The sequence below is a fragment of the Pungitius pungitius genome, chromosome 1 (genome assembly GCF_949316345.1).
Source record: "Pungitius pungitius chromosome 1, fPunPun2.1, whole genome shotgun sequence".
Lineage (NCBI taxonomy): Eukaryota > Metazoa > Chordata > Actinopteri > Perciformes > Gasterosteidae > Pungitius > Pungitius pungitius.
The window spans coordinates 33,533,128-33,558,373 of record NC_084900.1 but is presented as its reverse complement, the minus strand read 5'-3'; the positions used below and the strand labels follow the sequence as shown (position 1 = coordinate 33,558,373).

The window sequence follows — 25,246 nt, the reverse complement described above, 5'->3', positions numbered from 1 at the left end:
CTCAGCCAAGCAGCGAGGAGTTGGGAGGGGAAGAATGACTCTATTAAAATGACTCTGGTGCTGTGAGCATGATGGTTGCAGATATATTCCAACAGCGGCATGATAGCAAAGCTAATGGACTATTTCGCCCTGTCACAGAGGATAAAAGGGGGCAAATCCATTTTCAAAATTGACTTAAACACTTAGATGAAGTCGAGAGGAAAAAAAAAAACCTCAATGGTTCATTGATAGTTTGTTAATTGTTTTGGCGACCAAAAAAACAGCAAACTGTGCAGTGCAAGATGCTGTTGCAAAACCGCTCTGGTGTAGTTGAGACCAAAGTGAATACTGGGATTGAGGGTGTTCATGGTTTGGAGGGGGGGGGGGGGGGGGGGGGGGGGGGGTGAGGCGGCGTTGGCTCTCCCCCCTTTACGCCACGTAAACGTAAACCAAATCCCGTTGAGGGTTGAGCATCACGGCTCGTCCCTGGATGAGTCGAGTGGGAAACATTTTTTAATTCCTCTTCACTGGCCTCCTACAGCTGTTTCTGCTGATAACGGCGTCCCGACTGACAGCACCGCCGCTCACCTTTTTTAGTTCCACCCTCTTTGGTTCCACTTTTTGGTTCTCCCCCCACCCCCCCCCCTTCAGGTACGCTGTCGCACTTTAGCCGTTATTTGCACAGGAAGAGCTGACGGCGCCGTGAGTCGTGGGCCGCCAGCTGGCCGCTGCCATGTCAAGAATGTGAAATCCTCCTAACCTCGTTTCTTTCACCTTTTGTGCATCAGATTGTTGAACATTGCTCGCTTATTACCACGCTCCGTGGGTTCTATGAATTACAGGAAGGAAAATATATAGACAACAGCATTTCATAATCCCCTCCCCCCCCCCCCCCCCCCCCCCACACCCTCAACCTACACATCCTGCAACATTATGGGAAGCAGCTTGTTTAGCTTCCATGTGGCAGAAGTAATTCACGTCGTGGGCTGCATAATATGCAGTGGCATTTAATGTCCCCACAGCTCAGTGGTGGATGCCAGTGGCTCAGTGGTGTACGTTCAATTCCTCCACTGACAATGATGTGAGTTGACAGTGGATTTGGTCGGGATTGGTGTGACATGCACGCTGTGAACAGGGACCCATTCTTGAAAAATGAAAATAAGAAAATCTCAAATGCTATTTCCTCTTGCTTGTACCTCTGCAAAACTAGAATTCGTGGACTAACAAGAAATTCATTTGTTTCAAGAAGAAATATATGGAGAATCAAACGATCGCAGTAACAGATATGCAACGGATCCCCGTGAAATCACATGTCCAGATATTCTGCATTGGGGTTCTTCATTACAGTTTTACAGACAATATCTACATATAGATATTTCAAATTGTAAGCTCTTCTTTCCATAAACCTTTTCAACTTTCAGTTTTCTTTTAAATCTATGAAGCTTTAATTGTTCTCACCACCTTTTGGTCAGATATTGAACAGTGTTATGTGTAATATAACATTAAATTAACTGTGTCCTTTGTTTCAAGTCAATTTAGCCAATATATTCCATGAATTTAACAGGACCTTTTCACAACTACGATAAACATACAGAATTAAAGCCTCCGTAGCCCCCAAGAGCACGTAGTAGAGCTGCTCTATTAACAAGAGAGGGATTACTTAAAAGAGGGTGAAGCACACTGGAAGTGCCAAAGCAACAGATGCAAGCGGGTGCAACAGATGTGTCAATCATCCCTCGTGAATAAATCAAAAATGCAATCCAGGGTGTTGTAACTTTTCAAAGGACACTACTGCTTTATGTTGTTAACCAGCAACATGCATTTGGGAAAAAGGGTTTGTTTGTTTCTCTTCTCTTTTCTTTGTAAGCCTGAGTGGTCAAGACAGCATCAGCTGGCATTAGTCAGCCTGAAGGCATATCTGGTGTAATAAGAGAATAGGAGCTCTACTCTCTGGAGTAACCTGGGGAGAAAATGCGAGTTTGCTTTACAAACCTTTGCCATGGGGTCTCAGACACTCATTAGGGTTGTATTAATAACACAGACCAAGGCTCTGTCTGAGTAACCATCCATCCGAACACACACGATAAAGGAAAAAGAGATCAAACTACGTTAAATGGAAAATCCTGATGGCATCTTTTGCACTCACATACAAGTGAAGCAAACTAAAATAAAAAAGTAGCCCCTCTGAGGAAAACCAGCATGGATTCATGCAAAGAACAACAGGGTGGCTGCTTCCTTTCACCCAATATAGATCAGGAGTTAATTATAGTCCTTACCGAGTTCTTTGCGGTCTGAGCTGTGGCTGGACAACAGGAAGAGGTAATCCTTACAGGTGTCTTGATCCAACAGTGAACTGTTGTGGAGGCAAAGGTCAACAATTAGGGTCACAGCTTTCTGACAGATCATGTCATACTCCTCTCGGTCAGAACTCATGCTCCCAGCTGCATCCTCAGCCGTGTATGTGCTCATCCAAGGGGACTAACACACCCACACACACGCATCATCATCAGCAGCAGCAGCAGCAGCAGCAGCAGCAGCAGCAGCCCAGCATGCAGAAGACGAACACAACTTGTCCCCGTCCACGGCCGCTCCTTCTCCTCCGCGGTCTCCCTTACGCGTGTCCGCTCACTAACGCGCCAGTGTGTATACACTTATACCATGAATCTGTAAATATATGGATATATATGTATATATATAGTGATTTTCAATTGGTGTCTCAGTCGAGCCAAGACTGTTAAGTGCATGATTGTGTGGTTTTGTTTTTTTTGTCAATGTTGTGTGTGCAATTATGAGCGAGGGCTAATACATCACATTTGTCCCCAGGCGGTGGGACTGAATGGTTGCATCACACACATGCTTCAAAAAGCCAGTCACCAAGAACCACAACAGCTTACCAGAGAAACCCCCTCCCCTCCTCCCTCTTGTGTCCTTTTTTTTTTTTTTTACCACATGGCTCCTCCCACCTCCCACCCTCCATCCGAATATAAGAAGAGAGATGACGCCAAACTTGGGAATTGTTGCCCTTTAGTGGGGTCACTAAGAAAAAAGATAGATTTTTACCTTCTGGGCAACAATAATCGGATCTTTTTTATAACATTGCTCAATAAAAGTAATAGAGATGGCTCAATCTCGTTTAAGCTCAAGTTGGGAGTAATACTTATATATTCTATAATATATAATGAATCAAAATGTGCTCCACCAGAGCAGAGTGATAACAAGGAGGTGGAGCGGTCATGAACGCGCAAACAAAACAAAGGTTGACGCAACAAAGGCGCCATCGGCTTTGGGGCGGATGGCGTCCGGGCAGGCGGGCGTAAACGGCAGCGACGGCGCCTCCGTTCCGCTCAGCCGGCAAACACACGCTCGAGTACTGAGGCAACGGGGCTCTGAGGGCAGTGTTTACGGACTGAAAACAAAAACACGACGACCACTGGGCTTGTTTTTCTCACAATTTGAGTGTGGCTCCGCCGGTTCCCTGCGGGTCAAAACGGTCCCTTGCGATGAATTCCACCGTGAGCTGAACCACCTGTGACCTGCCAGGTCTCGCCGCTCGCACCGCCAGTGGCCCTTCGCTCTGACTGTGATCCCTGAGTGTTTACGGCCTCTAATGAGAGGGATTTAGCGTTATCTGTGAAAGAGATAAACAAGGGCAGGGTGAGGAAGAGAGAGAGAGAGAGAGAGAGAGAGACGTGGGGAATCGTTATGTGGAAAGATTATCTTTTACTAAAGTAATAGTAGCAAAACCATGCTGTAAAAATGTCCTACATTCCCTTACGCAAGTGTTGGTTGGTTGGATCGGCCCAGGTGGTGGTGGGGTACATTTTAACACAAAACACAACATTTCCCTCTAAAATGTAGGGGAGTATAAGTTCAACATTTAAATAGTACACACACAGAGAGTACTTGAGTAACTGTAGTTGTCTACCGGTGAACAATGGATATTTATTTATTTTATAGACAATTTGTCTAACTATGAGTGAAAATCTAGTATCTGTTGAGACACTGTAGCTAATGAAGCTCAATAAAGGCAAATACATCTCCAGCACCTGATTCCCTTCACTGTTGTTTCACAAACCTCTAAGGAGGTAATTCAAATTAATTTGTCATATCTGATAATTAAAATAAGTGAACATTCAAAAGTATTTACTTTCAAATGAAGGCTGTATAGAAAGCCCCTGGCGAGGAAAAAACTGAAGCTAATTGACTTTTCTAGTACCCTATATTGAACTAAACGTGAACCTCATCCCTTAATTATGTTCTTAACCATTAATTAAAGTAATTCAATAAACCCCAGTGGTGAATATGGCATCAGAATAATGATGTCATGCCTTTCTAATTACAAAGTGATTTGAGCTCAACCAGATCTTGGTTGACTCCCTTCCTTAATGTAGTTAAACCAGCACTTGAACGCTACACAGTCTAAACTGGTGGGCTATTGTTCCAGCTGCAGCTTAGATGATAGCTTGTCATGACCCCCCCCCCCCCCCCCCCCGTCATCATTTCCCCTCTGAGGTTGGGTCTGAGGGTCGACTTCGCTTCCTGTTACTGATGATTGGATCTGCTTTAGGCAAATCCTGATTAACGGGCGAACGACTACTTTCTGGCTGCAGGTTTTCAAACGAGTCAATTGCCTCAGCCCCCCCCCCACTTTGCTAATGCAAACAGGTCCACTGCTTACCTGTATTCACTTTGGCAGTGCTTAGATTTTATGAAACCGCTTTAATTGTGGAAGAAAATGCCCCCTGGGTTTAGCAGTTCTTCCTCTCCATGCATTATTTAGAGGGTGTTATCCATGAATGTCCAGTATTTCCAACAAATGAGGCTACTGGTTACACATTGTCCATCATTTAGAGACAGCTGGTAAATAAACGGCCCTACAAAAAGAGGGTGCATCATTACCAAGAAAAGCCTCCACTTTCTCCACAATATATATATAATCCTGTCAACAGGCTACAGCTTGAGATAACCTTCACATTGTAATAAAAATGGTACAAGGTAAATCATTTATAATGTTGCGGATAGATAAAACACCCAGTAGACGTAAACAGAATACCATCAACAGAAGTTCAGAACTGTATTAAGAAAAGATTTCAGCTTGTATTAGTTTTCGTACATTTTTCATCTCCTTCTTATTCAGTGAAAACTTTCGGAGCCTCTGGATTTGTTGATTAAGAATGTGAATGTTTGTGATGAACTGAGGGATTAAGCGTTCCTTTATTTGTTGATCAAATTCTTTAGCCAGCAGGAAAGGTATTTTTGCAAAGCTTAAAAGGGCCCTGTTTTTAGGGCTAATGAAAAGTTGCCTTTTTTCCATCTACGTACACTTTATGTGTAACACCTTTGACTCAAGTAAAGGGTCTGAACACTGACACGGGCGACAGTGTTATCCAGGACATCAGCAGATAATAAGAAAATAATCCAGTAACAGCAAATCCAAGAGGAAACATTATCCACGACTTCCGTGTTGAGGTTGACTGTGCAAGTTAAACAGAATAAAAGATTGTCTCGGTTTTATCGTGCAGTACATTTTAACCTCTTTGTTAATTATTCACGAAGCCGATAGAGGGATCACAAAATACTGACTCTCTTACAAATGTGTTTCCATCGCTCAATTATTTAGAGTTCCGGCAGTCACAAAAGTGATTTAAAGAAAACAGACGGTCCTGCTGTCGGGTGATGGTGCATTAAAACGATATCTAAGGCAACTGCCGAGACAGCTGGTTATAGATCATAATCCAACTGAATCATAGCGTTTGACTCTGCTGTCATTAGGTGTTCCCGCCCATAAGCTATGAACAAACGGGAAAGGTTGCGATGGTCCTATCTGGGCATATTTTACACAGCAAATGAGAGAGGGGGGGGGGGGGGGCACATGTGGCACATGAGGTCCTCGGTTTGATATGCAAATCAACCCTCATCTGCGGCAAATATCTCTCTGCGGTGACGGCCCGGTGGCTGCACGGATGTTGAACCTGATTCATCGTGGCAATCGCATGACAAAGGGCCGGCTCACTCAAAGCTATGCTAATCGACATCAGCACTTCAGCAAACTTCTCCCGAGGGGCCCACGGGGGCAGGAGTTCTCCGGTCCGCGGTGTGTCGGTGTATCCCAGCGTGTGTGTTTGTTTCATTGTCACGACGTGTTAGTCAAAAGACTCCCTACTCAGCTGCGGGGTAACGGGAGAAATATTTATACTTTGAGTCACGTAAGCTCATTAGTAACCGTCTAAAAATTGTGTAAGCGAGGATCGGATGCACGGTGCTCCGAAGCCACAATGCAACAGATGACGAGGATGATGATCTGTGAACAAACGGATCTGCCGATGAACATCACAAATGCTTGTGGGGGGGTTTTTGTCTTTGTTTGTTTTTTTACAATGAAATAGACACATGCTATTTCTGTTGAGCCCTGAAAGGCGGCTCAAAAAATACATACGGTGCCACATCACAGCGTTTGTGAATAAGGCCGCGCACACAACGCAGTGATGAACGAGGCTGACATTACGTGCAGAATGGACAGGGATCAGCGTAATTATTCTGCGTCCAGGTGAAATGTGCACAGAGCCGTATTTCATCCAACGTCAGTCGAACGTCACTGAAATGAGGCGTTTGATTGAGTTCCTGTCAGAACCGAGTGATTGAGTCCAAAAAGAGAGTCTATTCTCTGCACCCGCCGACATGCATATCAATCCCAGTGCATGTAAATCAGCTTTTTGCTCCTGAATATTCCCACACTTCCTTTACAGGTCAGGTTGCAAAAGGGTATTAAAATTATTATAATGGATCCATCCTTGTCTGTAATCAAAAACAAACAGACCTAAGCATTTTTGACAAAGCAGCATAAATCTCCATAACGCAGAGGATGCGTGTCGCTGCTGCGTGGGTGGCAGACTGCATGCAGATGAACGGCGCCCGGCCTTCTTCCACGATGAGTAACGGTGTTTTCCTGTTTTTGGAGATAAACTAAGCTAATAGTTTAATACTCAACAGAAAGACAAGGGAGAAGATACGCAAACAATGCTGTGGTTTTTCTGTATGCAGGACACCCTGCGTACACAATACAGCATCAGCTTGCTCATCACCTCCAGCTGCCCACTATCCAGGGAGTAATAAAAAAAGCAAGAAAAGAAAACCTGATGTTTAAAATTCAAGTGCAACACACCTGGCGCTACACGCCGACACGGGTTCAAGTGTTAATACGAGAGCGCTGTCGAGGTTAATCATTTTCAAAACAGAGCGTAAACACAAACAAGATGTGTTTTCAATCTGGATTCTAAAGGGCGACATTATTATTATGAGAAATAAGGTTGAGGGAACCAATCCATTTACAGCCTCAGGTGAGAGGTGAGTGCGTCTGAGGGGGAAGAAGGCGGGTTGTGTTATATACTGGCTGTGTGGCTCAAATTTTAAGTGAGCCATCCAATGTGTCCCCCCCCCCCCCCTCCCCCGGTTTTTTCGAGCCGTCGGCGCGGTTCTTTAACGAGCAAAACAAGCGCACCCTGACGGATTGCAGCTACTGCAGCAGCTCTTTGGCCCGGTGTGCACGGTGGATTATCGTAGCCGAGTGCTACTCCCCATCAGGTCTGACTGCAAATGAGGGGACGGAGAGGATCAATGATCTCTGTGATCCATTCTTTGGGTTTTAAGAGAGCGAGAGAGTGTCGTAGAAGAAAGGATCCGCTTTGGGACAATGGAGATTACAAGAAGCAGTTTGTTTTATGTTGCATTGGATATTTGTTGAATATTTTTTTTGATTTACATTGATTGGTTAATTTCCCCCTTAGCAAATCTAGCACCACCATTGGGTCCACATTTTGTTTTTGCAATGGGCTGCCCTTATCTGTTCAAATATTAGCGTGCAAAACTAAGACTGTAAAAATAGTAAAACATTAAGACATTGGTGTGTATTTACATATTTTTCTTGCAAGCTCGTCTCGGTCCATCCTTCTGGCCCGAGACTTTGGGAGACGTGCTGTTCCGCCAACGGCAGTTTGTTAACAAGCCGAAAGGCTGCTCAGCGTGGTGGAAGTGACCTAATCCTCTGCGTGAGTCACTCACGCTTGCAGTTGTCTGGTAAAGTGTTGATCATAGGGTGGCGAGTCGGATCACAGGGGGAAAACCGAGCGATTCTGTGGGAAAAGGTCGGACGGATGAAGGATGACTGTGGATTTATTATTATTGGTCTTTGCGTCACTTTACTAGTTGAGCACTTTTGATCCCGACTGAAATACCTTAAATAATTTGGTGGCCTGCCTGACATGTGTGAACATGGTCCCTACAGGACTAAGATTACTGACTGGCGTTATCTCTCATGACCTTTCCTCGAGTGCTCACATGAAGTTAAGATTTTTATATATATCTTTCCTAAATGTCTTGACCGCAAATTGAATGGATTCCCATTAAATTTAGTAAAGGTTATTATGGTGCCTGGAGAATCAATTGTGAATTACTTCTGTGCCCCTGAGTTTTCAGACTTACTACTACAGTGAAAACCCTAAAACAGGCAGGCACCGTTTTTTCCATTCATCCGCTGATGTATTTGATGACTCTCGCCACTAAGAAGTTAGCAATTGGGGATTTAAGTTAAATCTTTTGGTTGAAATGCAATGTCTTTAGTGATCCCTGAACTTTTCATCTATCAATCCATCATCAGGTCAAAATTGTAATTTGTCGTGTTTGATGCTAATCAAGACATTTTAACGTGTTCCACATCAAAATAACAACAGATCCATAATGTTAGCTGAGAGAAATAAATTATCATTCTGTATTTTGATTGATAGATCCACAGCTTTCTGCTAACCCCAGTAAGAACAATGATACAGAGAAACTCGTCGTTGCAAGCAAACAAGAAGGGAAGATGCAGGGATAGAGGAGCAGTTGCCCAAAGTGCTTCTCTTATTAACATTTTTTTCCATAATTAAAGAAATATTAAGCAATAAAAAATAAGTTGAAACGTTTTAAATATAATTTGTGCACGAGAGAGAGGTGGTTTAAGACATTGAATGGCGGGAACGGAGCAGGTGCTGAAACGTGCAGCCAGGAGATGGTATGGTATGGATGAGTAAATGGGCTTGTTTTCATTATACAGGAGGAAATGTGATCTAGTCACCACGGCAACTGAACCCTGCGACTCACACAAGTTGCGGAAATTAAAGTCAAGTGGTTGTATGAAAGGAACACGTGTGAAATATGGGACACATGAAATATAACTCACATACTTGAGGAATCTCCCACAATTTTTTACAAAAGAGAGAACTGCAGGTTTGAGAATATAGTTGTCATAGATGTCGTTTAAGGAAATTCTTGAACCAAATGTCTCATCATGTGTTCATGCATCCAGAATGTTGAGCATTTGAATTGCAGGGGATTGAATCAAATGCCATGAGAACAATTCAGCTTATTTGCCTTCGCTAAACGTGGCCAAAGCAACTCAGCCTGCCTGTCTTTAGAAGGTGCTTCCACACCCGAGGCCCTTCCTACCTGATATATTCTCCCAAACCTCCGCTTCTCCAAGCATGAAATCGTTCAGACAGAATCACAGGATGTTTGGCTGTGGAGGGGTCGCATGGTTCGTTCCTCTGCAGACAAACACAGCCTTGACGTTTGTCTCAGTAGTTTACAACGCTGTTGTAATTCAATTGTAAAATGTAAGAGGCAGAAAATAATTTTTATTTGAGTCATTGCCTGCGATGTCTTAGTTGTCGTTGTTAAGGTAATAGAAAAATAATTTTGGTTTTGATACTTCTTTGGCATCGCAAATTGTGCACAATGTCCTAAACACAAATATAAAGCCATGTCATCAAGGATAAACCAGTTTTTTCAATGTCTTGCTTTATAGCTTATGCTTTGTTCATGCAACATTTAGGCAATCATTTCACAAGTTATACGTTTTTAACAAGCTTAGTCGGAAACACCTGTTCAAAAACCTTGAACCATTCATGTAACGTTGGTATAATATGGGATGCTTCACCAGTGACGTCGCTGAATTGATGAATGAATTGATTAAGTTGCCCTCAACTGACATTGAGAAATGCTAATTACTGCGGAAAGACAAAATAAAAGATGAGAATAAATGAAAAGGTCCCCATATTTATCCTAACATACGGCGTAAAGCATACACTGTGTTGGGCAGCTTGTTTTTAGTGATTGGGACTGAAGGTTCATGTGATGAGGTCATGATGAGGTCATTCTGGTCATTTTCCAGGGACACTTCTTTTTCCACCCAGAGGAGTCGGCCCCTACAGTATATTAAAAAGAATGGTTTGGAAAGGTTTAGAGCACTTCCGCATTGGCTTCACTATTCATATCCGGAGTTTAAATTGGGTCGAAAAAAAAGAATCAGAAGTTCAGGGTTCACTTTTGATGCTTCAGCCCCTTGAACAGAAAACATTGAGTTTTCCGCACAAATCAAAAGGTTTATCTATTTAAGGAGTAAATGTGTTGAAGCAGCAATCCGGCAGGCCACGCTCAGCAGTCAGCGCTCTTTGTTTCCCTAATGATCAGTTGAGGTCGTCTTCTGCCCACCAACACTCACTAATCTCCATCCATAATAACACAGCTGCCTCAGAAGCGAGGCGGGAGGCAGGAGCCCCCCAGACCTAAGCGCCTTTGGTGGGGAGGAAGCGAAATCCGCTCTTCAAAGACAGACTGCGAGCAACACAAGGCTCTCCAGCCCTCCCAGGGTTTAATGCCTTATTATTTTCCGCAGACAGTGGGAAATTGAACAGTTTTGTCAGCTGGGACGCTGCTGTGCTTGTGTCACTTCCTGTCTTCCAGACGGAGAGATGAGTGGAAACTTGCTTTTCATTATTATCGCTTCATTTAGTTGGTGCTGGTGACGGATCGGTCGGTGAACTCAGGAAGAATAACATTATATATGCATAACATAAGGCCAAATGTTGCAATTATCCAAATGATACGTTCCGTCACAAATCGTGAATTGTGATTCTGCTAATATACACGTTGGACAGTTGTTTCTTTATGAATTATAAAAGTCCTGGAAGGTAAACCGACTGAGTCATTAAAGAGGACTTTGAGGACAAAGTAATCATAGAGAGCAAGATGACTAACTGCGACTCCAACACTCTCGTGTTTGACCAGATAATGAAATTCGTTTTTTAATAACATAAGAGAGTAGTTAGCATCCGGTGCTATTTCCGTTTGACTGTGTCACTGTGCGCCTTGTAGCCCTGAGCCATCTATCACACATGCATAGATAGTGTGACAGCGTGATTAATTATGTTCGGGGGGCAAACTAAACCGGCAGATGGATTTGTGAGGCTTCGTATGCGTTGGGGGAGAAGTAACGTATCGTTTCTTTTTTGAAAGAGGAGAATGGTATATAGATAAATGAAACCATAGTAACAATTTGCTGATGTCTCAGAAAAACGCTGTCTAGCAATCTCCAAATAATTTATTTTCAGAAGGATATATTGCATCCAAACTTTCATTTAGCCACTTGGATGCCCTATTTGGCATAAACTATCATGATATTCTATTTGAAAGACCGAGAAGGGGCACTTGGGCGATTTGTCCTGCAAATGCAGGGAGAAAAGAAAAAAATGTGCAGATATCCAACTATATTTATCTTAATGTTCACTCAGCAAATGCAGATGTGCCAAAAGAGGTAATATCTCAAGTAGTGTCGCGCTCATAAGTAGCACATGATTGGATTAGACTACATACGGCTTATCATGTCGGCAGTGAGCACCAGGCAAGGAGATAACCATGCCTTCAGAAATTATTAATCACAACGAACCAACGCTAAAGTGTTCTTTCCCCCAGTGAACGCATCAGCAACAGAAAATAAACCCGCTTTACATATGAGATAACCTGTAAAATGCAACTGCAAGCACAGCGAAGACCAATGGCTGCGTGGAGAAAAAGTCCCCTTACTACACGGTAACATTTAGGGAACCAAACAAACAAAAGGCTTTTGGGTTGTCCCTTTTCATTGTGATTCCTCAGGAACCCCTGGGGAGAATTTCTTCTAATTAGGCACAAACCTAGTCCTCCTGGACTCAGGGGCATCCCGATGAGGTCAAAGGTCAAGGCTACTGTGGCCTTCCGCCCGCCGTGAATTCCCGTGAATGTGATATATCAGGACCGCCTGTGATGAATTTCATTACAAACATCATCGGATACAAACATCCACCTGAGCTTAGGGAGGAGATGATTAGAATTTGGTGGTCCAAGACCTCCACAAAATTAAAATACCAATTATTCAAATTTCACATGAACGTCACGCAGGATACAATGATGAAGGAATGACATTTTGCACAGTCATGAATGTAAATAGCAACTTGATTGATTGGTTGGAGACCTACCAATAATTCTAGTCATGATTATGCTTTTCCAATTATGTTTTATTCTGCAGTTCGTTGGACAGAATGGCTCAGCTGCCAAAAAGCTGACCTACTTTTGTGATCAAGATTTACAGATGTGTGACAACGAAAGTGATTTGGTCGCAATCACCACAGGGAACGAAAGACAGCGACTGGGTTGAAAACCAGAGAGCGCCGCTCCAATGGCTGATTTGGCACCAACCGTGTTTTACACATGCAACGCCAAACGTTCAACGGGGGATTTGTGCTTATGGTTATGGGGCCCATGAAGATGTACTTCATGACATGGTTGTCAACAAATGGACGATTGAAAAAACAAAAAGAATGCGCTTCGTTCGGATCATTTTTGAGCAATGGGGGAGCCCATTATACTGATCTCCCTCACTACACCATAAACATTACGGCAGCTGCAAGGCATTAAATTGTTAAGTGGTGTTGGGGAAATGTGTGAAAGGAACAGTGAACTGAGTTATACATGTTGCAGGATGCAGTGAGGAGCCATGAGGCAGCATTTTAACAAACAACATTCCATTTTCCTTTTGCCTTAGGAACATAATTGAGTTGTTATTGTAGAATAAACCACATACTAATCCTAATTATCAATAAATAAACTGATGGTGGGATCCCAGTATCAAAAAACCACTTCAATTCGATTTAATTATTCAGTGTTGTAGCTGAAATAAATATGCACTTGTGTACATTTTGCAAACACTGTGAACAACCCTAAATGACCATGCAAATAAAGATAATAAATAATAATGCAATTTGAAATGCATGACCAATACAGAAGGTGCATATGAAAAGACATTTTTTAAACCCTACTTCAGCTACTCAACCCCTGCAGCAGCCTGCCTCTGTGTGCACAGTTGTGTCCACAATAAGTGTTTCTTCAATATTTTATGCCAACGCCACTGAATGTTTTGCTTTACCCAGATCTACAAATAACACACCTACTTATTCATCAAGCCCAGGGCGAGCTATTATAGGCCCCATCAAAGCCGTCACCACGTGGAGAGGCGCCGCTGTGCAACAATACATTGGGAATTCAATTAACCAAAGCACATCTTGACCTCTGATATCGTAGCCCAACATAAAAGGCTATTATTGTCATGTATTGTTGTACAACTCTCGTACATGCAGGGGGGAAAAAAATGTGTGTGTGTGTGCAAGTCAGCTTTGTTTTCAAACTTTTTCAACTTCAATATTTTCCACCTCCGTCAGCAAACCTTTGAGAGTCATTTTTTTTTTGCCTCCTCTTGCTTTCTCTTTTATTCCGTTTCTCTCAGACTTCACATTGATACAACTTCTGTCGTATTGCCATCCCAAGCTGTGGTTTGTTGTATCAATCATTCACACACACACAGACACACACACACACACACACACACACACATTGTTCTGTGCTCCTAAATGTGCAACACGGCATCACAACAATACATTCTAATTTACCATGAATGTTATTGATGTAAGTGCTGTGCAGTTGATTTGCTGCCGCTCCGGGAGAGGGCTTTCAAGTATTAGCCAGTGGTTTGTCTGTTTATGCTCATAACAAGAGAACATGTGGAAAGTAGTTGATAGATTGAGCTATTGATGTCTTGATGAGTAATATCTGCTGTTCATATTATGAAGATCTTATTTATTAAGTGGCTAACCTGCACATTGGAAAATTAAAACAAAAATAACATTAACATGCACAATCAAGTGCATTAACATACACGCATAAAAGAAATAATGTTACATATAGTATTAATATAGTTATTGTTTAATGGTGCAACCTCGTTTGATGTTATTTAAGGGTTTGGAAGGACTCTGCAGACATAAGTAATGCATTTATAATGATGTGAATGCGTTACTTGGAAACTTGATTAATTAACAGTCTGAGCTTGCCTCTGTGTAAACAGGCAGGCTTAATCCTACTAGAACATTTGTTTACAGCCACGGTAATTAGTCACAGATACCCAGAAGCATTACAGTGTGCCGATGATCATTTTAAATGATTATTCTGAGATCAATGGGAGAAATATTACATTTGTCATGAGAGTTATTAGGTAAACAGATGTTGAGTTTTTCCATAACATAAAGAATATAGAATGTCTCCATCTAGTGACTGAACAGTTGCAAACACTCATTTTGAAAATGTGCCATTTGTTCATCTATCACTTGTTCTTGGAGGAAGTCCATAGTTTTTACAATGTTTACAAATGAGATGGCGCCACAAGTGTGTATCAGTAGACTTTGTAGAGAGATCCATGAACATCCAATTTGTCGTGAACACACTGACTAACGATACCGAATAGTATTTACGTAAGTTAAATAAGCGTCTTCTCAAATTTGTAAGATGGAGAAGCTATGTTAGTGTTTTGCTGAAAAAAATGTAACGCGGGTGTAAATTTAAGGTTTGAAAAACCACCTTGTTGTTACACACAAACAAAATGTATCATGCTGAATTTAAGAGATGCAGTTCGATGTTGTTACCTTTCGGACAGCTTGATTAGTCTTCACTCTTTATGCTAAGCTAAGCTAACCAGCTGCTGGCTGGTTCTCCGTAATTATCCTAAAGCGTGTTTTATCAATTGTCTGTTTCTACTCGCAAGAAAGCAAAACAAGCATTTTTCTCCACACGGAGAAGCGTTACATTTTTGAAAACTGTATCTGTATGTATGCTTTCCTGTTCCCTCTGAGGAAGAAAACCAAGTCTCCTAGTGAGAAGTTAATTACTAAATTTCACTCAAGTGATAGAAAATGTCAGTTGTTAGAAAACCCTTTCTGAGCGGCTCATTTTAGCAGAATTTAGTGCACTGTGCAAGTCACTGCGACCCCTGTGGAAGTTGTCTGTCAGCAAATCCCACATCTACAAAGGACAAAAATAGGTCGGAAAAAGGTTCAGCTGCAGGTCGCTCTTAATTGCACTGGAATGGGTAATTTACTTTATTATTTTTACATTTCACACTCCGGGCCATCATCTGTGTCTTGCCCTCCTGCAGAATGAGCGCGGAAGGCAGTTAACACGTGTCCTCCTTGGACTGAATATTAAGCAGTGTATTGGAGTCGAATATGTAATCGCCTTCGGGGATTTTCCCAGTCAGTGTTAAAAAAAGAACTGCTGAGAAAACCTGATGGATGAATCATTGTATTTATTCCAGAACCATTTGAATTTAATCTTTTTTATTTTTTGACAATTCTGTCACAGTAAGGCACAATAAGGCTTAGTGATGATTTTGTCTTACAAATAGTTTCTAGGCGTATATTGAATACTTATTCAAGCGCAATACATCTCACAAAGAAGAAGCACAAAGAATTGGTTGTGAACAGATACTCCTTCTAGCTAATATATCATTTCCAAGTGTGGGCAGTGATTTTAATGAGAAGAGAAGAGAACAAATGGCCTAAACACTGGTGGTATTGCATAAGTTAATGCTCATTCTTTAGAATAAGAATTTTTTTTTCTCACTAATCGCAGAGGACTAAAAACACAGCATTGTTCGAAAGATGACTTGAATTAACTTACAAAGTACAAATGAAATGCCTATGAGTCAAAGAACAATTCATACAAGGAAGGTTTGGAGGTGGTAATCACCTGATAATTAAACTGCAATGAAGACCGTTCAGATTAGCTATTAAAGTGTATTGATGTATTGATGTTGTACCTCGCAGCCACTTCCCAAAGTGAAACAACTACAATTGACTGATACAACATCAACATGTAGAGCAGGATGTAGATGGACTGATCCCTCCTGACAGTTTTCAGCGAGCCGTTACCAGGACTCTAAAAACAAAGCAGCCGAGAGTTCAGCCGTCATATACGTTTTTTACACCTTGGCTTTCCCATGTCACAACCTCTCATGTCTCCATTTGCCCACGTTTTGACCCTTTTGGTTTATTCTGTAGCACCACCACAGGGCTCGCCGTTAAACACTTGTTTTATTTCATCTTTCCACAAAATGCCAACCTTTCCGAAACAAGCACATAGCACAAAAACCCATTGATGTTTCTCATGATGAATCGTGCCAAATTAGGGTCCCGTGTGAATATGGAAGCCCATTTCTGCAATTTAATGGACACAAAGAAATACTGCTCGCAATGTTTTAGCTGCTGGCTGATAGCTTTGAGCTTGTCTTGACCTTGAAATCAGTGGAGCAATGACAGCATCGACATTTAAGGGAACCTTCAGGGTGTTTTCAGACATTACTTCGTGCTCCCTACAAAGTCTCCTCAATGTTATGTAATCCAATGGGAGACGTTGGTGCAATGGGGAGTGTATATTGAGGATCCTTGGAATCAGAAATATATTTAAATGTAATTCTTCATGTTCATCTGTTGCAAGTTTTCGCATGTATTACTGTTTTTGATGTTGCGTTCAGGTACTCATTCCAAGCGTGGATTTGGTGTCGTTTGTGGTTGTTATTGTTTTTTAATACATATTGTAGTAAAAGGTAGTAGTATTAGTAGGGTAATAGTTTAGTGTTTGTAAGTGGGCTTTTCTTGATCATTATTCACATGTGACTGAGTGGGTAGGCATCAATAAAATAAAATATACACTTATTTCCCACTTGAACAAATAGTAAAGCTACGATACACCACAATGTATGATCACACACAATTCCCCAAATAACCTTCCACAACATTTGTTTTACAACCTGCCGTGGAAGGTTTATTATACCGTCCCATGACCAAGGATGGTCATAGAAACGTCTGCGTGATAAGTTTGATATTTCCGACAACACGTGAAGGCAACATTTATTACAGCTGAGGGTATCATGGCGCAAGGAGGCCGAAGAGCTCCACGGCATCAGACAGCTCGATTAATACGGTGTTAAATCTTAATAATCTCCAAAACTATTAACACCAAGGGAAGGGGGATAGCGGTGAGTTGACTGAAACTGAGTTGGCGTGTCTATTTATGGTCGTTTTTATTCCAAACAGAGGATACATTGACAACAGCGTGAACTTATGTTCCAGAGAGAAAAAAAAACCCAACGCCACGCGACGTTTGTAAACAAGGTTTTATATTGTTACGGCATTTTGGTGCTTCGGTTTGTGGACCAAAATTCCACAAACATGGAGCTCGCAACGGTACGCGGCAGTTTTTTCATTTAGTCAGTAAGTTATGCGAAAAGTTAATCCGCTATTAGCGAGACCAAATCTTCCTTCCGAAGCGGCCATAAGATGTAACAGTTAACGTTAGCTTTACTGACACTGTGTGTGTGTGTGTGTGTGTGTGTGTGTGTGTGTGTGTGTGTGTGTGTGTGTGTGTGTGTGTGTGTGTGGCTTCAGGCATTGTGTATCTTCAGTTATGACCCAGAATTTGCAAAATGACTTCATTTGAATAGTATCAGGGGCCAAACATGGCTTTGAGAAGTGAGGCCTCACTGTATTGTAACAAGTGGTGGTTTTATTTATACTTTTACTTCCCTACAATTTGGGGGAGAATCTTGTACTTTATACTCCAGCTGCAACATAAAGTGTTGTATACACCAACGTATAAATTAACCAATAATTATTATACAGTGATGTATGTGATTCTGAAATGGACCATTTGTGAGCCTTGTTTCAGGAATTAGAGGAATGTAGGAGTTGAAGGAACACATTAGCTCGGTATTTGAAATGACTCCTTGTGGTTTTCTAATATAAAAACAAGCCTTCTGGGTGGCTCTAAAATCCCCCTTTGCCCTGCTGTTCTAATACAAAATGAATAAATAATGCGCCGCTTTATTCACTTAGCGGTGGCGGCACTGTGGGCTCAGCTGTGAAAAGTACTACCTGCCCTTTTGACGACTGGAAACAAAGAGATAAGCTATACAGCGCTATTAAAACGTCAAGTCAAATTCCTGTAGACGTACAGTGGTGGTTTCTGGGTATTTGGGGGGTGACTATACTTTTTTTTTTTTCTATGACTGAATTTATCTTCACTCAGAACACAAATCTATCACTTTGTCTGCGGTGGATTACTTCTTAGAAAAATGATGTCACGTGACGGGTGTTGAAGGAGCAGCAACCAGCCACATCGTGCAATATGCGTCCCACGCCGGGGTAGTTTTTCCAAGTAAATTACCCCCAGCAGTGAGAGCAGCTGTCTCAGAGTGGCGAGCCCACTGGAGGGGGGGGGGCTGTGCTACAACACACTGAACACTGGTGCAGGAAAGAACCTGCTAGAACACAAGTAGCCCGATACTTGCAAGCTAGGATAGGAAATGTGAACAGCTGAGGGGATTCTGTCAGTCACCGGTTATGGTGATTCCATACTGGGATAACAAAAATAATAATGTTAAAGTCGTCTTAGTTGGTAGCTGTACGCACACACTGTTGTAGCACGTAATGAAAGCGATGCTGATCCTTCCACACGGACAGTCACACTCGTCCCTCTGGAGTCGTAACTCCTAGCATTTAGATGGTTTCCACACGTCTATTATTTGCCTCCCCCTCACCTTTTGTTCTCGGCCTTCATTTGACAGGACGCATTTCTTTTGTCTATTCTTGGATCTGGTTGGTAAACACGCCGATCATAAATTGACCTTCTGACGCGGCGAGTTGTGGCTTTGCTCTTTGTGATTATGTGTTGCAAAACATCAAAAATGTGGTCAAACAGAGACAAAAAAAAACAGATGTGATGGTTAATTAAATGTCTTTCCTTTTTAATTATTTGTAAGAGAGGGCAGTGGGAGAAATCTACGCAGCCGAGTAAAAAGAAAGCTCACGATGTCCATGGAAGGAAATGCCATTATAGATCTAATCCCTTCCACAGAAGTAAGGGTTGTTTCAGGGCAGGTCTGTGTGCTCCCTTCAGTTTGTGCACCGATGCTTTGTCGATCCCTCGTGTGGAATGTGTGTTCATTCTTTTTTGGCCTGAGGACCGTGGGCTTCATTACAACCTTTAAACAAATCTATGCAAGGAGATACTTATGCGTATTTTGAGCCGCAATGGTTGTCTCAAAAATATTGACCAGAATCCCAGCGAGGCCTTTAACCTGCTCTTACCTCAGCCCGCTAGCCATTTTTTTTTTTTTTTTTTGGCTTTGAAAACTAAACACAGCTGGATGTTGTAGCCCTCGGTGAATGTGTTGGTCAGCAGAGGTCGGAGCAGGTCTGTGCTCCTGCCGTGGCAGAATGGTGTGACGGCGCGCGCTGTGTGTTTCTCCGCGCTGCTCCGTGAGAAGGTCGGTGGGGTAGGGGCGGGGGGGGGGGGGGCCTCGGGCTCGGGCTCTAGTGGCTCCTCTCTCAAAGTCCACTTACTTATCGCCGACTGACCACAGAGACATACCAGTGGGGGTGCTTATAGTCTGTGCCCACGGCCTGTTAGGTGTTCTCCCCCCCGATGCCCCTCCTCCCACCCTTTGCCTGGAAATGGACACTGCTGGTGTATTTATAGCCCCGGGGCCCAAGCGAGCTCTGTATCTATCGAAAGGAGAGTCGTGCTGAGCTCTGCCGTCGGGTTTTGTAGCCGAAACGAGGGGCTCCTCAGGTAGGAGTGAGAACCGGTCGAGAGTGTATGTTTTTAAATGAAGTCACGATGCCTGCGGGTTTAGTTGTATAGTTTCTGAAGTAACCACTACTTGTCAGTGTAGTTAACTGGATTTGTACTGCAACGTTTCATGTGGCACTGTTTTGGAAAGGTGACATCATGCATCCGCTTTGCATTCGTTTTTTGTTTTTTAAATTTGAAACCTTTTTTTAAATGTTTAAAAGTCATCTTTAGAAAGAAAACGTAGAAAGAGAAGAAAAAAAAACCTGAATATCTTTTGAATCAGACTTTTGGAAACTGCAATAGCTATTTATTTATTTTTGTATTTGTTTGTATGTATATTGAAAATCCAAAGTTAATGGCAACTAAATGTTAAAATGTAACGTGTGATGGGTTGATGGGTTACATCTTGTTTCAGACAAAAAAAAAAAAAATCCTTCTGACCACAACCCGCCGGATCCCGAGACACCCGACCGGAGGCGAGATGGAAAATCCAGCGCTGCAGACGCAACCGTCCACCCTGCCATTCTTCGACACGGCCCACGCCTTCAACCTTCTGCGGGGGATCCACGAGCTCCGGGCCGAACGCAAGTTCTTTGACGTGACTCTGTGCGCCGAGGGCCGCGAGTTCCACTGCCACCGCACCGTGCTGGCCGCCGCCAGCACCTACTTTCGCGCTATGTTCGCCGGGACGCTAAAGGAGAGCGCCATGGACCGGGTGGTCCTGCACGAGGTGTCGGCGGAGCTCTTGGGTCTGCTGGTGGACTTCTGCTACACCGGGCGGGTCACCGTCACGCAGGACAACGTCGACGTCCTGCTGAAGACGGCCGACCTCTTCCAGTTCCCCTCGGTCAAGGAGGCCTGCTGCGCTTTCCTCGAGCAGCGGCTGGACGTCTCCAACTGCTTGGAGATCCAGGACTTCGCCGAGGCCTACGCTTGCCGCGAGCTGGCGACGAGCGCTCGCCGCTTCGTCCTCAAGAACATCATGGAGCTGGCCAAAGCGACCGACTTCGCACGCTTGCCGTGGAAGCGCCTCCTCGAGTTCGTGTCCGACGACGAGCTGTGCGTCGACAAGGAGGAGGCCGCTTATCAAATTGCGCTGCGCTGGGTGAAGGCGGACCTCCAGCGGAGGCTGCACTACTGGCCCGAGCTGCTCCAGCAGGTGCGCCTCCCCTTCGTCAGGCGGTTCTTCCTCCTGGCCCACGTGGAGAGCGACCCGCTCGTCTACCTGTCGCCCACCTGCCTCCGCATGGTGAACGAGGCTCGCAGCTTCCAGTCGTGCGAGTACGACCGCCACGACAGGCCCTGCCACCGAATGCGGCCGCGGCCGTCCACGGGCCTGGCGGAGATCCTGGTGGTGGTGGGGGGCTGCGACCAGGACTGCGACGAGCTGGTGACCGTGGACTGCTACAACCCGCAGACCGGACAGTGGCGCTACCTGGCCGAGTTTCCCGACCACCTCGGAGGAGGCTACAGCATAGCTGCCCTGGGAAACGACATGTACGTCACAGGTAAGACCGTTTTGACGCCTAACGTAGAAGACGTACACGTGTGAGTGCAGCGCGGAGGGCGATGGAAGTGAGAGTTGAGCATTGAGAGGTGTCCCACAGACCCAGTGCGCAGGGGTTGAGGTCGCTCTCTGTACTCGATTCACTCCAGTGGGTAGATTTCCATTCCTGCTCCTCCACCTCATGAAATGGCCGTCAGGCGGTGTTTGCATGAACAAATGGCGGGCTCTTTGGTTAGTGGCTCAATAATTAGATGACAGTAATAACTATGAAACAACAACAACAACAACAGCAGCAGCATGAGATTCCTTAATGTCCATGGGAGGATTTGGCTTTTAGAATCTTTGATTCAATTTATTTAAGATTTGAGAATGGACATTCATCTTTTTTTAAGAGGGGAAACAACCACTATCTACTGTATTACTTTGCGGTATGTTATTATTTGCAGTTATAGTGCACCTTCCAAGTCCTTGATGCACATCAACCATCGAGACAACACGTCTGTTTCTTCCAGGTGGCTCCGACGGCTCCCGCCTCTACGACGGCGTGTGGCGCTACAAGTCCAGCGTCAACGAGTGGACGGAGGCGTCGCCCATGCTGAAGGCCCGCGAGTACCACAGCTCGTGCGTGCTGAAGGGTCAGCTCTACGTGGTGGCGTCGGACAGCACCGAGCGCTACGACCAGGCCGTGGACTGCTGGGAGGCCCTGCCGCCCATGCTGCACGCGATGGACAACTGCTCCACCACCGCGTGCGGCGGACGCCTGTACGCCATCGGCTCCCTGACCGGGGAGGAGACCATGGCCATCCAGAGCTACGATGCCGACACCAACCGCTGGGCCATGGTCAGCTGCGGACAGCTGCCGCCGTGGTCCTTCACGCCGAAAACTGTCACCCTCAAAAGCCTCATCTACTTCATCCGGTGAGGAGAAAAAAGGGGGCTCTCTTTGTTTAATTTACCATCATTTAGTGTGTGCGTTTGGAGAGAGTGATTAAGTGACTGAGATCATTTACTACAGCACTGAACCTAAATAGTACTTTCAGGTACTATTTTATATTTCCATTTGAGGTTACTTTATACTTCTAGTCCACTACATTTCAGAGAAAAATACTGTACTCTACTTATCTGATTAAGATATAAAACAAAACGCTGTATTACACACTAAAATAAATCCGTGTCGTTGGGACAAAGAAAAAAAAATTTCAAATTGATGCGTTAGTATTGATGATCTCATTTATTATAATATATCTGTCACAACGGGCAGAACAAGCACTTTTACTTTTAATACTTAATGTTGGCCTCTGATCTGAGAGCTTGTTCCACATCTGGCCAACACTGCATTACTATTTCATCGAGTAAACAGTCCTGTGGTTCTACCACGCAAGTCCAGAAATAGATATTTGTTCTTGATACATTGTTGTTGCAATCGTCAGTGGAGTTCACACGAACACATTTGAAGAAGTGATTGATTCAGCAGCAGCCTGACGTTGCTGTGTTTCTATTCGTAGGGATGACTCCGCCGAGGTCGATGTTTATAATCCTCAAAAGAACGAGTGGGACAAAATTAGTCCGATGACCCAGGTTTGTATTTCACATGTGACACTTGTCCCCGAGCATGCTTTTATTAGCCAACTGTTAGGATCTCTAATAGTTCTGACCTGGGATTAGACGTGTCAACGACGACCCATTAAATCTAAAGATGATCATAAAAACAGAAAAATAACAACAGCTGCAGTCTGTCACCCATTTATTGAACTTATCTGACTACAGCAAAGGGAATAAATGAATTCATGGGACCTTTTTAATTACGTCACTTTGAAGACTTAAATTATTTCTGCCTCTAATTCTATGAATTGAACATATCACCCCCAAAACCAACAAGAGGCAGCAAATGCTTATCAGATAAGCACATAATATAGCAAAAGAGAAATACTTGTAAAAGTCATTAGGTGCGTAATCAATATTTAATATTCCATTGATCTTAATTAGTTCCTCTATTGTCTTTTTAAAATTTCTTTACTTTTCCTTTTTATGTTCTTGGTACACAATCCTAGTAATCATAAAGGTATTTTATATTTTCCACACATTACCAACATAAGTTAGTACGATGTCCAAGACAACAATTGTTCCAGAGCCGTGTCTGTATTTAAAGAATGCAAACTGAGCTTAATATTTTTACTCAATTTAGCTGCTTGACTTCCATGGCTTTAGAATGGCTTTCAAGAATCGTGAAATTGAATAAATATTGGTCATGACTACTTTTCTCAATGTATTCATTTGTATTTCAATGACTAAATGCGATATATTCGTACCTTTTTTAATGCGAAGTAAAAGACATTGATCGACGACATTGCCATCTCTCTTCCTCCAGGTGCACGTTGGAGGCAGCGTGGCAGCCCTGGGCGGTAAACTGTACGTGTCCGGCGGCTATGACAACACCTTCGAGCTGTCCGACGTGGTGGAGGCGTTCGACCCCACCGCGCGCTCGTGGACTCTCGCTGGACGCCTTCCTCAGCCGACCTTCTGGCACGGCAGCGTCAGCATATTCCGCCAGTTCATGCCCCAGGTGTCCAGCGCTTTTGAGCCCACCCAAATACCCGAGTCCAACGCCATCCACTTGCATCGGCACCATCGGCACCAGGCGCTCGAAAACCTCAACAACAATCTCAACCAGAACCAGGACGTGAACCCAGCGCGCTGAGTTCGGTCCCAAAGGGGCCCGTGTTACACTTTCGGTCGGGGTTTGGTTTACGCTCTCAATCAGAACCAGTTTGTGGGATGTGCTCCTTGACCGCGTTGGAAAAGGAGTGTTTTCAACACACACACACAGAATTGGAGTGAAAAGCTCGCCATCAAAGGGGGGGGGGGGGGGGGATATTATTCAGGTCTTTTATGGAAGGCATGCATAGTGTTGCACTTTTCTGTTTGCGTGAAGACTGACAACAGTTGTTTAAATATTCAAAAAGGACTAAACTAAAGAAGTCGGAATGTTGGATAGTCGATTTTGTGAATTTATATAATATATATATATAATTTATACAGCTGGTAGGTTGCATACTGGCAGCTTCATCCTGAATATCTTTTTGTCTTGTAAAACCAAATTAGACTCCAACACTTACTTCCACCTAAATGCACCTTTTGTGTCTTTGGTCCACCCGTTTTTTCTAGCGCCGTCTCTTTTACCTCATTTCGCCCTTTGATGAGCTTTTGACTGACACAGAGCAAAAGATGGAAAATAAAAGGTGAGATTGCTTCTTGTAATGTTTTGGTGTTACAAGAGAAACGCTCCACGGGTGAAGTGTCACCGGTAAACTTCCTCCGCTTCAACAAAGAGCAGCACACACTGCTGCAGGGAGAAGCGTCTGTGTGCTGCAGTCATTTCTCCGAAACCGTGATGACCTGTTTACATTCCAAAAAACAGCGGTAATCACAGAAGTGTTTTACAGGATAGTTTGAAGCCTCCGAGTTTCCTTCATATCGTTGACATTTGGATTTGGATTTTTTTTTGTTACATTTATTCATTGTGTAGGCTGAGTCCAAAGGCCCCATTTTATTCTAATGCATTCATCCTTTTCATTTCCACTGTCTGCAACGGACACCTGCACCTTGATGAGCGTGTTGGTAAAGCAGCGATCCGACATCATGAAATGTGACAACTGGGCATCAAGAGCTTGCGTTTTAGAACGTTCCTTTTAGAATTGGTTTCACGGACATCTTGATGTTTTGTACGTTTATTTAAGGGATATATTTGTGCTGTGGTTGCTTAAGATGTCCCCGCCTTTCAGTTGCAGTAAGAAAAGTAACGCCTCGTAAATGGCGAACCGTTGAGTAATGTGTAACTGGAAGTGCAAAAGAATCTCAATTTTAGCGTTTTCATGGTATTGTTTATTAATGATCTTTTATCATTGTCATAGTTTTCATACAAGTTTGTGACATTAAAATATTTTGTTACGTCAC

The 25,246-nt window shown here is 43.5% G+C and overlaps 2 protein-coding genes across 3 annotated transcripts in view; one reads left to right on the top strand and one right to left on the bottom strand.

The window, feature by feature from the left end:
* syt6a (synaptotagmin VIa) overlaps positions 1-2,466 on the bottom strand; it is a 37,321-nt gene extending 34,855 nt beyond the window's left edge. The window contains exon 1 of the mRNA XM_037479269.2: positions 2,256-2,466. Within this exon, the coding sequence (XP_037335166.2) occupies positions 2,256-2,448 (193 nt within the window). The 5' untranslated portion in view covers positions 2,449-2,466. The remainder of the gene's footprint in view (positions 1-2,255) is intronic.
* A 14,570-nt stretch (positions 2,467-17,036) lies between these two features.
* On the top strand, positions 17,037-25,245 carry klhl21 (kelch-like family member 21). 2 transcript variants are annotated; one of them, XM_037479010.2, is made up of 5 exons: positions 17,037-17,188; positions 20,201-21,293; positions 21,805-22,210; positions 22,798-22,870; positions 23,661-25,245. In XM_037479010.2, the coding sequence occupies exons 2-5, from the start codon at positions 20,267-20,269 to the stop codon at positions 23,988-23,990; spliced, it is 1,836 nt and encodes a 611-aa protein (XP_037334907.1). In that variant the 5' UTR covers positions 17,037-17,188; positions 20,201-20,266; the 3' UTR covers positions 23,991-25,245. The 2 variants fall into 2 exon arrangements, with proteins under 2 accessions (XP_037334907.1, XP_037334908.1); XM_037479011.2 differs by lacking the exon at positions 17,037-17,188 and adding an exon at positions 19,654-19,782.
* The last annotated feature ends 1 nt before the right edge of the window (position 25,246 follows it).

What these genes read in the sequence shown, in the direction of transcription:
- klhl21 (XM_037479010.2), top strand. Translation starts at nt 20,267, where the DNA reads ATGGAAAATCCAGCGCTGCAGACGCAACCGTCCACCCTGCCATTCTTC. An exon ending in AAACGACATGTACGTCACAG is followed by an intron (nt 21,294 to 21,804) that starts GTAAGACCGTTT and finishes TGTTTCTTCCAG; the next exon opens with GTGGCTCCGACGGCTCCCGC. An exon ending in AGCCTCATCTACTTCATCCG is followed by an intron (nt 22,211 to 22,797) that starts GTGAGGAGAAAA and finishes TTCTATTCGTAG; the next exon opens with GGATGACTCCGCCGAGGTCG.